This window comes from Grampus griseus, assembly GCF_964374135.1.
Source record: "Grampus griseus genome assembly, chromosome: 9".
In the NCBI taxonomy this organism is placed as follows: domain Eukaryota; kingdom Metazoa; phylum Chordata; class Mammalia; order Artiodactyla; family Delphinidae; genus Grampus; species Grampus griseus.
Genome location: NC_139003.1, coordinates 501,963 through 515,039, shown reverse-complemented (window position 1 = coordinate 515,039; position 13,077 = coordinate 501,963). Strand labels below are relative to the sequence as shown.

The 13,077-nt window shown below is 43.3% G+C and overlaps 1 protein-coding gene across 1 annotated transcript in view; it reads right to left on the bottom strand.

Moving 5' to 3' along the window:
* NCAPG2 (non-SMC condensin II complex subunit G2) overlaps positions 1 to 13,077 on the bottom strand; it is a 61,851-nt gene that overhangs the window by 12,599 nt on the left and 36,175 nt on the right. The window contains exons 17-23 of the mRNA XM_082662171.1: positions 12,554 to 12,624; positions 11,433 to 11,586; positions 11,159 to 11,332; positions 10,343 to 10,459; positions 10,117 to 10,257; positions 4,503 to 4,602; positions 665 to 852 (exon numbers count right to left, since the gene is read on the bottom strand). Coding sequence (XP_082518297.1) covers positions 665 to 852; positions 4,503 to 4,602; positions 10,117 to 10,257; positions 10,343 to 10,459; positions 11,159 to 11,332; positions 11,433 to 11,586; positions 12,554 to 12,624 — 945 coding nt within the window. The remainder of the gene's footprint in view (positions 1 to 664; positions 853 to 4,502; positions 4,603 to 10,116; positions 10,258 to 10,342; positions 10,460 to 11,158; positions 11,333 to 11,432; positions 11,587 to 12,553; positions 12,625 to 13,077) is intronic.

The following is a 13,077-nucleotide window of genomic DNA, read 5'->3' as shown; positions in this document are numbered from 1 at the left end:
GATGAAGAAACATCACTGACATTAAGGGAAGACACCCACTATGAGGCCACGTGTTCTGAACGAAGCTGTACAGACAATGGTGAGAAAAGAAAAATATTTTGGCACAAATTCCGTAAATAGATCACAGACACTTGAACCAACTCATCAAAAACAGGACTATTTCAAATTAACTCAAATATGAGCTAGGCTACAGAAAATATGGCCAATAACCTTCGATTACCTCTACCAGCTAAAAAAAACAGGACAAAATTGAAAGTTTCAATAGCTCATAAACATCCTCCCATTTAAGCATTTTTTAAATCTTTACTACTAACAGCTGGGCACTCACAAGCTACTGTATTCATTCTCTGCTTCTGTCCTGCTGGGCAGAGGAGCTCTCGGGTCGCTGGCCTACTGACCTGAACACGTCAACACTGTCCCCAGACTGGTGGCCGGAGGTGAGCCCCTGGCCTCCCTCGCCTCCTGCCCCAGAGCGTGCCACCCCAGGGAGAGGGCTGGCAGCACCAGCTGAAGGTGGCACCTGGCAGCCACTTCCTGTCTGCGTGGCACCTCTCCCCACCCGATAGCCCCAACGTGTGAGCAGGCCTGGCTCCACGCACCCTGCTCCACCAGGTGGGCGCTGTCCCTCTAGTCCCTCTGTCCCGCCCTGGGGAGGCTCCAGTACCTGCAAGCCTTCTTCTGGTTGCTTCCTGAAGCTCCGCGCCATACATTCCAACATTTGCTGAAATACTTTCTGCACCAAATCAAACAGTGTTGAGACTTCTTTCTCTGAATCTGCTTTCTGCGTCAAGGAGCTTCTGGTTACCTCTTTCAGAATGCCAAGAAGTAATGAAACATAAAAGAATCCCTTCACTGGAAAGAAAGTTGAAAAAATCAGTTATTTAATCACACAATTTAGTTGAAATTATTATATATTTTTCACTTAACACATGTATATTATGGTAACTTAAAAGAGACTATTACTGGTGAGCCAATCCCAGGTTGGTCAGATTAACATAAAGTCTAACAGACATACATACCTACGACTTGCTCCTTTTATTAAATATATGAAGCCGATGCCTTCAATAACAGTAACAGCCCACCTGGCTCAGGCACTGAGAAGCACTGCATGTGTGGACAGTGTGGTCCCCTGAACACCTGGGTAGAGGATGTGTCTTACTTTTTCACACGATGGTGACATCGCTGACGGGTCTGAGAGGAAAGGCCCTAGAGCTCTCAGACTATGACCTAAGAATCTCCGAGGCCGACTCTGTTAAATCCCCAACACTGTGTAGTTTGTTGGTGTCTTTCTCTCCTTTCCTGTGTGGCAATGATTTGGTAAAAATTTGGTAAAATGTTTTCAGAGTGTGAACTCAATTCTACAATTCATGCTGAGGACCTTCAATTTTCTTTTTTGTTTCTACGCAGACTGGCCTGTAAGCTGCACTGCAAACAGAGCCAGAGGCCGCGCCCTCCCATGCCCCTGCCCCACTCTGCACCCATGCTGCACCTCGCACTGCCCACCACTGACTAACCTTCAGGTCCGTATGCAGGGCTGCATCCCTGGTGGACTGGGCCGGAACCATGATTCTTCCTTATATACATTTAAAAGTATATACTATATAAACTATACATGTATATTTTTTAAAAACCTGTCACATAGAAAAGCACAGAAATAATGTTCCTCGTTAAAAGATTAGTATCTAGGGGACAAAGCGTTATGACCTCTCCTACCTTACATAGGAATCATGTGGCCCTAATAGGGAAGCTCCTTGATTTATGAAAGAGATTAATAGACATAGAAGCTCTGCTTGAGACAGAAGTAAGAAACTAACCCCAAATCCAAATCTATCTACTAAAGTAATAAAAGAAATGGTCATGTTCCAGTTGAGTTTGCCCCTCAAAAGGTGTATGGCACTACCAGAATCAACACAAAGTTTGGAGAGTCTTTGCAAACTTAACAGAAACTCTCAAGAAACAAATCTCTTTATCTAGAAGAAGGCAGAGAGATACATTCTCCACATATCAGTCATTTCAGTGAAGCAGGCAGTGAGGCAGCAGCTCAGCAGAGGCCAACACGCTGAGGGTGACGGGGCTCTGAGGACAAGGGGGCCTGTCCCCTTGCATCCACCCTCAAGGTCCTGGTGCAGTGGGAGAACCTCATACTAACTAGTGCCTTTACTACTGACAAAAATCTGAAATGTTGAAAGTTTTAGTTGAAAGTTATTTCATTACATTCAAGCCATATGTGCGTTATAACCAAATATATATAGGTAGTGGTTAAGCAGAGTATGATAAGTTACTAAGGTAGGTCAGGATTTGCAGCCATGGGAAACAGAAGGCCCTCACTTTGGAAGTTCTTGCTTCTCTAGAGTGACTGGTGCACAGGGATGGCTAAGCTGGGGGGTCACGCGGCCCAGCACCAACGGTCAGCATCTCAGGCCACCATGAGTCTGTACGCAAGGAGACGCTCACTAGCCCATCTCAGGGCAGCAGCCACCGAGAGCCACGTGGACCCAGGCCCCTTTCTGTCTCAGATGGGGTGTGCTGTCCTGCAAGCCCCTCCTGCCCGGCTCTACACAGGAGGCTGTGGTCCCCATCAATCCCCCTTTACCTTTGCACTGACCACAAAGCCCATTATTTACTGTAATATTTACTTATTAGGAATTCAACCTTCCTCGTAGTCGTGCTAATTACTTTTGGGGGCATTATCATTTCCTGGTGCTGTCACGCGGCACCGGCCCACAGTCCACCGCAGGCATCTTCTCTCACAAGCCCCGTCACTTCCAGTGCCTGATTTTGCAGAACACACAGAGTTTTTCAAAACACACATGTTGTGTTATAGCAGAAACACCTGCATTTTTGAACTGAGCTGTTTACATCTGGGTTATATGTGGGAACTCAGCTGTATTCAAGGACGTCTCTTCCAGAATATGCATTTCAGCATGGAGAACGCCATGCTCAAATGTTAATAATATAAATGTGACTGAGTTTTAAATTTAAATGTTCTATTAGGACTCTTTCAAGTAGAGCAAGTCCAGAGAACAGGCTCTGGGCTTACCTAGCAAAACTGCAAAGTATAATCTCATTTGTAACAGGACTACAAAGAATGAGCACACAGTTGATTCTCTCCTGGGAAATCCCGATTGTTAGAATGTATAAATACAAAGATCATTTCAGCTTGGTCGAAGGTAAGGTCAGTAGCTTACGGGCTACATTGGAGATCTAAAATTCTTATTAGCTCCTTGGAAAATTTTATAAATACTAAAAATAGATTTAATCCTTAGGGGAAAATAATTCTTAAATGATAAATTGAGTTTAACAATGCAAATCATCTTTAATGTTTCAATCATTAAGCTTAAGTTTAAAACGCTGTTTTCACAATAGAAAGTGAGAGTTATAAAGACTTAAACAAAGGAAAAAGATTTTAAAACAAAAAACATTTGTTCTATTTAATATTTAGTCTTTGTGGATATTGTAACCAAATGATGTAAAATCTTGCTTGTAATTACAGATTAAGGACACGTACACTCGAGACAGCAGAGCAGAGTGACTGCCACCCCAGCACCCATGCAGGCCAAGTGCCAACCTCAGGGGCAGAACCATGAAAGAAAGAAGCTGTGGGGTTTGTGGCCAAGACTTCCCCGGGGTCTGCACAACGATAGTCAAGACTACAGCAAAAGACCCCAGAGAGCTAACTGCAAACTTCATGTTGAATTTGGTAAGTGATAATACTTTCAATCTCTGTTAGCAAATATTTAGGCTTAAAGAAATTCAAATTATGCATTTCCAAGCTTCTAGGGATCTCAGGAAGAACCAACTGTAGCAACGGGGTGTTCTGTGCCGACTCGGCTGCCCCAGGGAGGCAGCGGGCAGGGGTCACAGCCCTGCGGTGCCCTTCTCAGCCAGCCCATGACCCGAGGCAGAGGAGGCATCCTGGGTCCACCCACACTCCCCCCGCCACAATGAGACGGGGCTGCAAGGATCTGGCCCGGCCCCCCTGGATGCGATGCTCCAGATAATCGAAGCCCAGCCCACCTGGAAGGAGGCCAACTTCTCACTCACTCACTGAACACATTTAACTTGTGTGGACGCCATGGTATGAGTTACCAGGGATCCTGTCCTTGGGGTGACAGCAACTTCCCAGTGGTCTCGGGGGGCGGGGGGGGGACATTAAACAGCTCCTGACTTGCACGCAGACGATGACAGACACCAGACAGGAGCAGCAGACAGGCTGGGGCCGTGCTGGTGACCACACGGCAAAGCAGCTGCAATCACGCAAACCACCGGGGGAGGAGCATAAGACCTTGCCAGAGACTCCGCACTTGGTCACGTCCGAGCCAGAAACACCTCTGAACTTCCTGGCTGCCTCAGCCTGTTAATTCCTCTTTTGGTGTCAGCTAGTTTGTGCTACACATCTATCACTTAAAAACAAGAGTCCTGACCAGCGAAGTGAGGGAGGGAGAGAGGGGCTGGTTCTGACTGCTAGTTGCTCTAAACTAGTCCTTTAATAAACGCAGTACCTGTTTGCATGATTCCCAGGCTCCGCTGTAAAAGCTGTGTCTGAAACATACAGTCACCAAGGCCGACCACAATGACATCCTTGCATACAGTCAGGTAGGTCTGTGAGAGAGGTAGACATGATGATGTGATTTCCCATCAAAAGCCACAGAAGGGACAAGAGGGGACATCCTGCTGGTCAAGGTCCTAACATCTAAGGGTACCACTAGGGGTCTCATAAAGCAGATGTCTACAAAGATGCTTAAAAAGGAATTTCCATGAAAATACATTAATTCTCATTTCTCTTTCCATAAGAAATCTAGAAACACATTTTATGTTATCCACAAACATTACTGAACACGTGTTACGTGCAATGTGTCAAATTACATTAAAATTATGCAGTTTATGCTTTGCAAAAAAATAAACTCTAAGACAGCCTCATCCACCAGAGGGCAGACAACAAAAGCAAGAACTACAATCCTGCAGCCTGTGGAACAAAAGCCACATTCACAGAAAGAAAGACAAGTTGAAAAGGCAGAGGGCTATGTACCAGATGAAGGAACAAGATAAAAACCCAGAAAAATAACTAAATGAAATGGAGATAGGCAACCTTCCAGAAGAAGAACTCAGAATAATGACAGTGAAGATGATCCAGGACCTCGGAAAAAGAATGGAGGCAAAGATCGAGAAGATGCAAGAAATGTTTAACAAAGATCTAGAAGAATAAAAGAACAAACAAACAGAGATGAACAACACAATAACTGAAATGAAAAATACACTAGAAGGAATCAATAGCAGAATAACTGAGGCAGAAGAACGGATAAGTGACCTGCAAGACAGAATGGTGGGATTCACTGCTGTGGAACAGAATAAAGAAAAAAGAGTGAAAAGAAATGAAGACAGCCTAAGAGACCTCTGGGACAACATTAAATGCAACAACATTCACATTACAGGGGTCCCAGAAGGAGAAAAGAGAGAGAAAGGACCTGAGAAAATATTTGAAGAGATTATAGTCAAACACTTCCTTAACATAGGAAAGGAAATAGCCACCCAAGTCCAGGAAGCAGAGAGAGTCCCATACAGGATAAACCCAAGGAGAAAAACGCTGAGACGTATAGTACTCAAATTAGCAAAAATCAAAGACAAAGAAAACTTACTGAAAGCAGCAAGGGAAAAACGACGAATAACATACAAGGGAACTCCCATAAGGTTAACAACTGATTTCTCAGCAGAAACTCTACAAGCCAGAAGGGAGTGGCATGATATACTTAAAGTGATGAAAGGGAGGAACCCACAACCAAGATTACTCTACCCAGCTAGGATTTCATTCAGATTCGATGGAGAAATCAAAAGCTTTACAGACAAGCAAAAGCTAAGAGAATTCAGCACCACCAAACCAGCTCTACAACAAATGCTAAAGGAACTTCTCTAAGTGGGAAACACAAGAGAAGAATAGGACCTACAAAAACAAACCCAAAACAATTAAGAAAATGGTCATAGGAACATACATATTGATAATTACCTTAAACGTGAATGGATTAAATGCTCCAACCAAAAGACACAGGTTTGCTGAATGGATACAAAAACAAGACCCATATATATGCTGTCTACAAGAGACCCACCTCAGACCTAGGGACACATATACGGACTGAAAGTGAGGGGATGGAAAAAGATATTCCATGCAAATGGAAATCAAAAGAAAGCTGGAGTAGCAATACTCATATCAGATAAAATAAGACTTTAAAATAAAGAATGTTACAATAGATAAGGACACTACATAATGATCAAGGAATCAATCCAAGAAGAAGATATAACAATTATATATATATATGCACCCAACATAAGAGCACCTCAATACCTAAGGCAACTGCTAACAGCTATAAAAGGAAATTGACAGTAACACAAAAAGAGTGGGGGACTTTAACACCTCACTTACACCAATGGACAGATCATCCAAAATGAAAATAAGGAAACAGAAGCTTTAAATAACACAATAGACCAGATAGATTTAATTGATATTTATAGGACATTCCATCCAAAAACAGCAGATTACACTTTCTTCTCAAGTATGCACGGAACATTCTCCAGGATAGATCACATCTTGGGTCACAAATCAAGCCTCAGTAAATTTAAGAAAACTGGAATCTTACCAAGCATCTTTTCTGCCCACAACGCTATGAGATTAGAAATCAATTACAGGGAAAAAAACGTAAAAAACACAGACACATGGAGGCTAAACAATACGTTACTAAATAACCAAGAGATCACTGAAGAAATCAAAGAGGAAATCAAAAGATACCTAGAGACAAATGACAATGAAAACACGACGATCCAAAACCTATGGGATGTGGCAAAGGCAGTTCTAAGAGGGAAGTTTATAGCCATACAAGCCTACCTCAAGAAACAAGAAAAATCTCAAATAAACAATCTAACCTTACACCTACAGGAACTAGAGAAAGAAGAAACAAAACCCAAAGTTAGCAGAAGGAAAGAAATCATAAAGATCAGACCAGAAATAAATGAAACAGAAACAAAGAAAACAAAGCAAAGATCAATAAAACTAAAACCTGGTTTTTGAGAAGATAAACAAAATTGATAAACCATTAGCCAGACTCATCAAGAAAAAGAGGGAGAGGACTCAAATCAATAAAATTAGAAATGAAAAAGGAGAAGTTACAACAGACACCGCAGAAATACAAAGCATCCTAAGAGACGACTACAAGCAACTCTATGCCAATAAAATGGACAACCTAGAAGAAATAGACAAATTCTTAGAAAGGTATCACCTTCCAAGACTGAACCAGGAAGAAACAGAAAATATGAACAGACCAATCACAAGTAATGAAATTGAAACTGTGATTAAAAATCTTCCAACAAACAGAAGTCCAGGACCAGATAGCTTCACAGGTGAATTCTTTCAAACATTTAGAGAAGAGCTAACACCCATCCTTCTCAAACTCTTCCAAAAAAACTGCAGAGGAAGGAACACTCCCAAACTCATTCTATGAGGCCACCATCACCCTGACACCAAAACCAGACAAAGGTACTACAAAAAAAGAAAATTACAGACCAATATCACTGATGAATATAAATGTAAAAATCCTCAACAAAATACTAGCAAAGAGAATCCAACAACACATTAAAAGGATCATACACCATGATCAAGTGGGATTTATCCCAGGGATGCAAGAATTCTACAATATACACAAATCAATGTGATACAGTATATTAACAAACTGAAGAATAAAAACCATATGATATCTCAATAAATAAGAAAAAGCTTCTGACAAAATTCAACACCCATTTATGATAAAAACTCTCCAGAAAATGGGCATAGAGGGAATCTACCTCAACATAATAAAAGCCATATACAACAAACCCACAGCAAACATCATTCTCAATGGTGACAAACTGAAAGCATTTCCTCCAAGATCAGGAACAAGACAAGGATGTCTACTCCTGCCACTATTATTCAACGTAGTTTTGGAAGTCCTAGCCACGGCAATCAGAGAAGAAAAAGAAATAAAAGGAATACAAATTGGAAAAGAAGAGGTAAAACTGTCACTATTTGCAGATGACATGATACTATACATAGAGAATCCCAAAGATGCTACCAGAAAACTACTAGAGCTAATCAATGAATTTGGTAAATTTGCAGGATACAAAATTAATGCACAGAAATCTCTTGCATTCCTATACACTAATGATGAAAAATCTGAAGGAGAAATTAAGGAAACACTCCCATTTACCATTGCAAAAAAAGAATAAAATACCTTGGAATAAACCTACCGAGGGAGACAAAAGACCTATATGCAGAAAACTATAAGACACTGATGAAAGAAATTAAAGATGATACCAACAGATGGAGATATATACCATGTTCTTGGATTGGAAGAATCAATATTGTGAAAATGGCTATACTACCCAAAGCAATCTACAGATTCAATGCAATCCCTATCAAATTACCAATGGCATTTTTTACAGAACTAGAACAAAAAATCTTAAAATTTGTATGGAGACACAAAAGACCTCGAAGAGCCAAAGCAGTCTTGAGGGAAAAAATAGGAGCTGGAGAAATCAGACTTCCTGACTTCAGACTATACTGCAAAGCTACAGTAATCAAGACAATATGGTACTGGCACAAAAACAGAAACATAGATCAATGGAACAGGATAGAAAGCCCAGAGATAAACCAACGCATCCATGGTCAACTAATCTATGACAAAGGATGCAAAGGCATACAATGGAGAAAAGACAGTCACTTCAATAAGTGGTGCTGGGAAAACTGGACAGCTACGTGTAAAAGAATGAAATTAGAACACTCCCTAACACCATACACAAAAATAAACTCAAAATGGATTCGAGACCTAAATGTAAGACCAGGCACTATAAAACTCTTAGAGGAAAACATAGGAAGAACACTCTTTGACATTTATCACAGCAAGGTATTTTTTGATCCACCTCCTACAGTAATGGAAATAAAAACACAACTAAACAAATGGGACCTAATGAAACTTCAAAGCTTTTGCACAGCAAAGGAAACCATAAACAAGACGCAAAGACAACCCTCAGAATGGAAGAAAATATTTGCAAATGAAGCAAGGGACAAAGGATTAATGTCCAAAATATATAAACAGCTCATGCAGCTGAATATTAAAAAAACAAACAACCCAATCCAAAAATGGGCAGAAGACCTAAACAGACATTTCTCCAAAGAAGACATACAGATGGCCAAGAGGCACATGAAAAGCTGCTCAACATCACTAATTATTAGAGAAATGCAAATCAGAACTGCAATGAGGTATCACCTCACACCAGTTAGAATGGGCATCATCAGAAAATCTACAAACAACAAATGCTGGAGAGGGTGTGGAGAAAAGAGAACCCTCCTGCACTGTTGGTGGGAATGTAAATTGATACAGCCACTATGGAGAACAGTATGGAGGTTCCTTAAAAAAACTAAAAATAGAACTACCATATGACCCAGCAATCCCACTACTGGGCATATACCCAGAGAAAACCATAATTCAGAAAGACACATGCACCCCAATGTTCATTGCAGCACTATTTACAATAGCCAGGTCATGGAAGCAACCTAAATGCCCATCGACAGATGAATGGATAAAGAAGATGTGGTCCATATATACAATGGAATATTACTCAGCCATAAAAAGGAACAAAATTGGGTCATTTGTAGAGATGTGGATGGATCTAGAGACTGTCATACAGAGCGAAGCAAGTCAGAAAGAGAAAAACAAATATCGTATATTAACGCGTACATGTGGAACCTAGAAAAATGGTACAGATGAACTGGTTTGCAGGGCAGAAATTGAGACACAGATGCAGAGAACAAACGTATATGGACACCAAGGGGGGAAAGCGGCGGGGTGGTGGTGGTGGGATGAATTGGGAGACTGGGATTGGCATGTATACACTATGTGTATAAAATGGATGACTACTAAGAAATAAATAAATAAACATACAAAACAAAAAGATAAACTCTAGATATTCAGATGCCACTGTAAGTGTTTAAGAAGAGCAGCAGTACTGACTAAAGTTACAGCTTTAAATTAGAAAACAAAACCTGGAAGCACATCACAATTTGGAGAAGGGTCTCTGTGTCTAAAGACTTCTAACCTGGATAATCTGTTGATAAACGACCCTGTGAAGCTTCAGATATTCTTCTTCTTGATCTTGGATAAAAGATAAAACTTTGCTTTCTAACCAAAACCCAGTGTCTTCCAAAGTGGACAGGTAAACTTTGCCTTCTGAGCAGGACTGTCCAACAACAACAGAAGACAGGTTAGTCACAGAGCCGCTGGGCCAATTCGCCCCATGTCCTGACCCAAGCTGGTGGACGCACCTCATGCTGAAGATGGATACTCAACCGACAGTGGAGGCTGAAGGCTCGCAGGGCAGTGCCTTCACTCAGGTGGTGAGGGCTCCCACCTGGCGACTGCAAAATCGATTCCAGATCCACCTGTGAAACAGGACATCTGCAGGCTAGGTTCCGGCTCAGCAGGCAGCGCATGAAGTGAGGACACAGCTGCGCCTGGAGAGGGCTGCCAGAGCAGCAGGGCGAGTGTCCTCCCTCCTCCAAGCCTCCCGTAAAGGGACAAGAAGATACCTTTTCATAGGTGCTGCTCAAGGAGCCCTCAGGATCAAGCTCGTCCAGCCCTTGCCCCCTGCAGCCCCCGCTGCCCACCTCCAACCCGCCGACATCCGATGTCTGGTGCTGATAGGCGGGAGCCTCTGGCAGCAGTGTCAGTAACAGGCTGCTTCCGAGGGCTGGCCTGGAGGAGACGGCCGAAGAGCCAGGACGGGGAGAGGAGATGGGAAATTCACGGGACTCGCTCTCCAAAGGGCCCTAGAAAAGCCTGCCCAGGACTCAGGGGGCTGGAATTCCCTCGTCGATGAGCAGGGCCAGAGCAAGGGGACCTGGGGTGGCGGGCCGTCTTCCTGCTGTCGGGCCTGTTCCGACAGACCGGCTCATCCTCAGAGTTGGCCTCAACAGGACACTGGGCTCTGAACACGACTTGCTAGAAAGACCAGGGCCTGGAAGTGTTCACCCAGTCCCATCCCGCCCCCAGGTGAAAATTTTACACTATAAACATGGAAAACTTAGACCTTACCCTATCGCTCAACTTCCACGACATCTGCATCTGTTCTACAAAGTTACCTTGGATGTTTCAAGGGCTTTCAAAAGACGGTTCAGTTTCTTCTGGGGCGCGGAAAGCAGGCACTCGCGATTCTTCGGGTGGGTCAGCAAGTACTCAACGTAGACCAGCGCCAGCCCGGGTTTGACTGGGCGCGGGTCCTGGACCCGCACCTTCCGCTTAGACGCGGAGTTACCCTGAAAGCGCAGAGTGAGTGAGGCACATAGCAGGAAAGCACGTGAGTTCTAGCATACAGCTACCCTCCTTCAGCAAACTTTAAAAATGACACAAATGTACCTTGCTCTGAGGCTGCTCTTCCGGCAGCGAGTCACAAACAAGCTCCAGGATGTGTCCCACTTGCCCCCAGGAGCAGAGACAGTCTAACAGAATACAGTAGCTCTTGTCGGCTGTTCCTTCCTCTTGGTTTCTTAGTGTGGAAATCACACCACAGCTGAAAATGCCACATATATAAAATCATATCTAATATCTCAATAGCAATTTCTCACTTTTCTAAAAGGCGGGGAAAATGAAGAAGCTAAAAACTGAGGGTACATAAGCCCTTCCTATCATGGGAACTCTCAGACGTTCTCCACCGCAGGAAAAATACACTGTTTTCCCACAATTACTACGCAGGACAAGGTCCAGTACAAAATGCTGACTCTGAAAGCAGCTTCAGGGGCCCCTAGATGTGAGGCACCGAGGACACACCAGGCACTTACAAACCCTGGCCTTTTGTTTCTGTGTTGCCTCTGTCAGACTCTAGAGTAAAGATCCGTAATCTGGGGACAATACTTTTTGTTTAGCATCAAAACATTCTTTTTTTTTATAAATATGAATAAAAATAAGTAATTTTTACTGAGTTAATAACCAACACCCTAGCGCAATGCTGCCCAATAAAAAACACAATGTGAGCCACAAAAGCAGGCCACGTGTGTCATTATAAAGGTCCTAGAAGCCACGTCTAAAAAGGCAAGATTAATTTCAATAATGTGTCTTATTTAGCCCAGCCTACCCCCAACATCCTTTAAGACATGGTCACTGTAGAAAACTACTGATGAAACATGTTACATCCCTCTTTCACACCAGGTCCCCGAGTCTGCATCACACCAGGATGCACACACAGCTTGCCCCAACCCAGACTCCACATTCTAAGCACTCAGAGTCACGTGTGGCCAAGGCTCCGTGGTGGACGGCGGGATGGCTCACGTCTCACCATCTGGCACTTGAACAACGCCAGACTCTCAGTTTCCCGTGGTGGCTTCCTGTGTCCCTCAGCAGTCCCGGAGCCCTGGAAGCCACATCCCCTGCTCTCCCTGCCACAGGGGAGGAGGCCAGGGGCAGGGAGCACAGCACTGGGGGCTAGAAGGTCACGCAGGAGTCGCCAAGTGAGACCAGGAGTGCACGGAGAGGGCGGGCACCTGAAGGTGGGCACAGCCGAGGCCGGCATCAGGGAGGCCAGCACAGACAGAGGGGTCTTGCAGCGATCATCCTGAAAGCATGAAAAGACACACAGCAACAGGGAACGTAAACAATGGGATCCCGAGGGCCCCATGACTCCCAGGAACCCATTTTCAAAGCTGCTTGGTAGGAATTAGAGTGATGCTCTCAACACACAACAGGAGGACTTAACCCCTTGGGAAGCATTAGGTTTGATAAGTCTTCTCAAACTTTTATAGGACACTTTACTACTTTCTGTGATGAATTATTTGAGCAAATATTTATTAAGCACCTACTGTGTACCAGGAGATCCTTGGAATACAGCAGTAACCAGAAGAGACAAAAGTCCTTGCTGTCAAGGCACTGACTGGTATTTGAAAAACAATACCGATGAAAGGAAAAAAACCCAACTCTATATACTCAGTGTGTCCTCAGTATAAAACTCAAGGGAATGAAACTAGTCAGAAAAGTTCCTAAGTAAAATAATCAGAACAGAACACCTTAG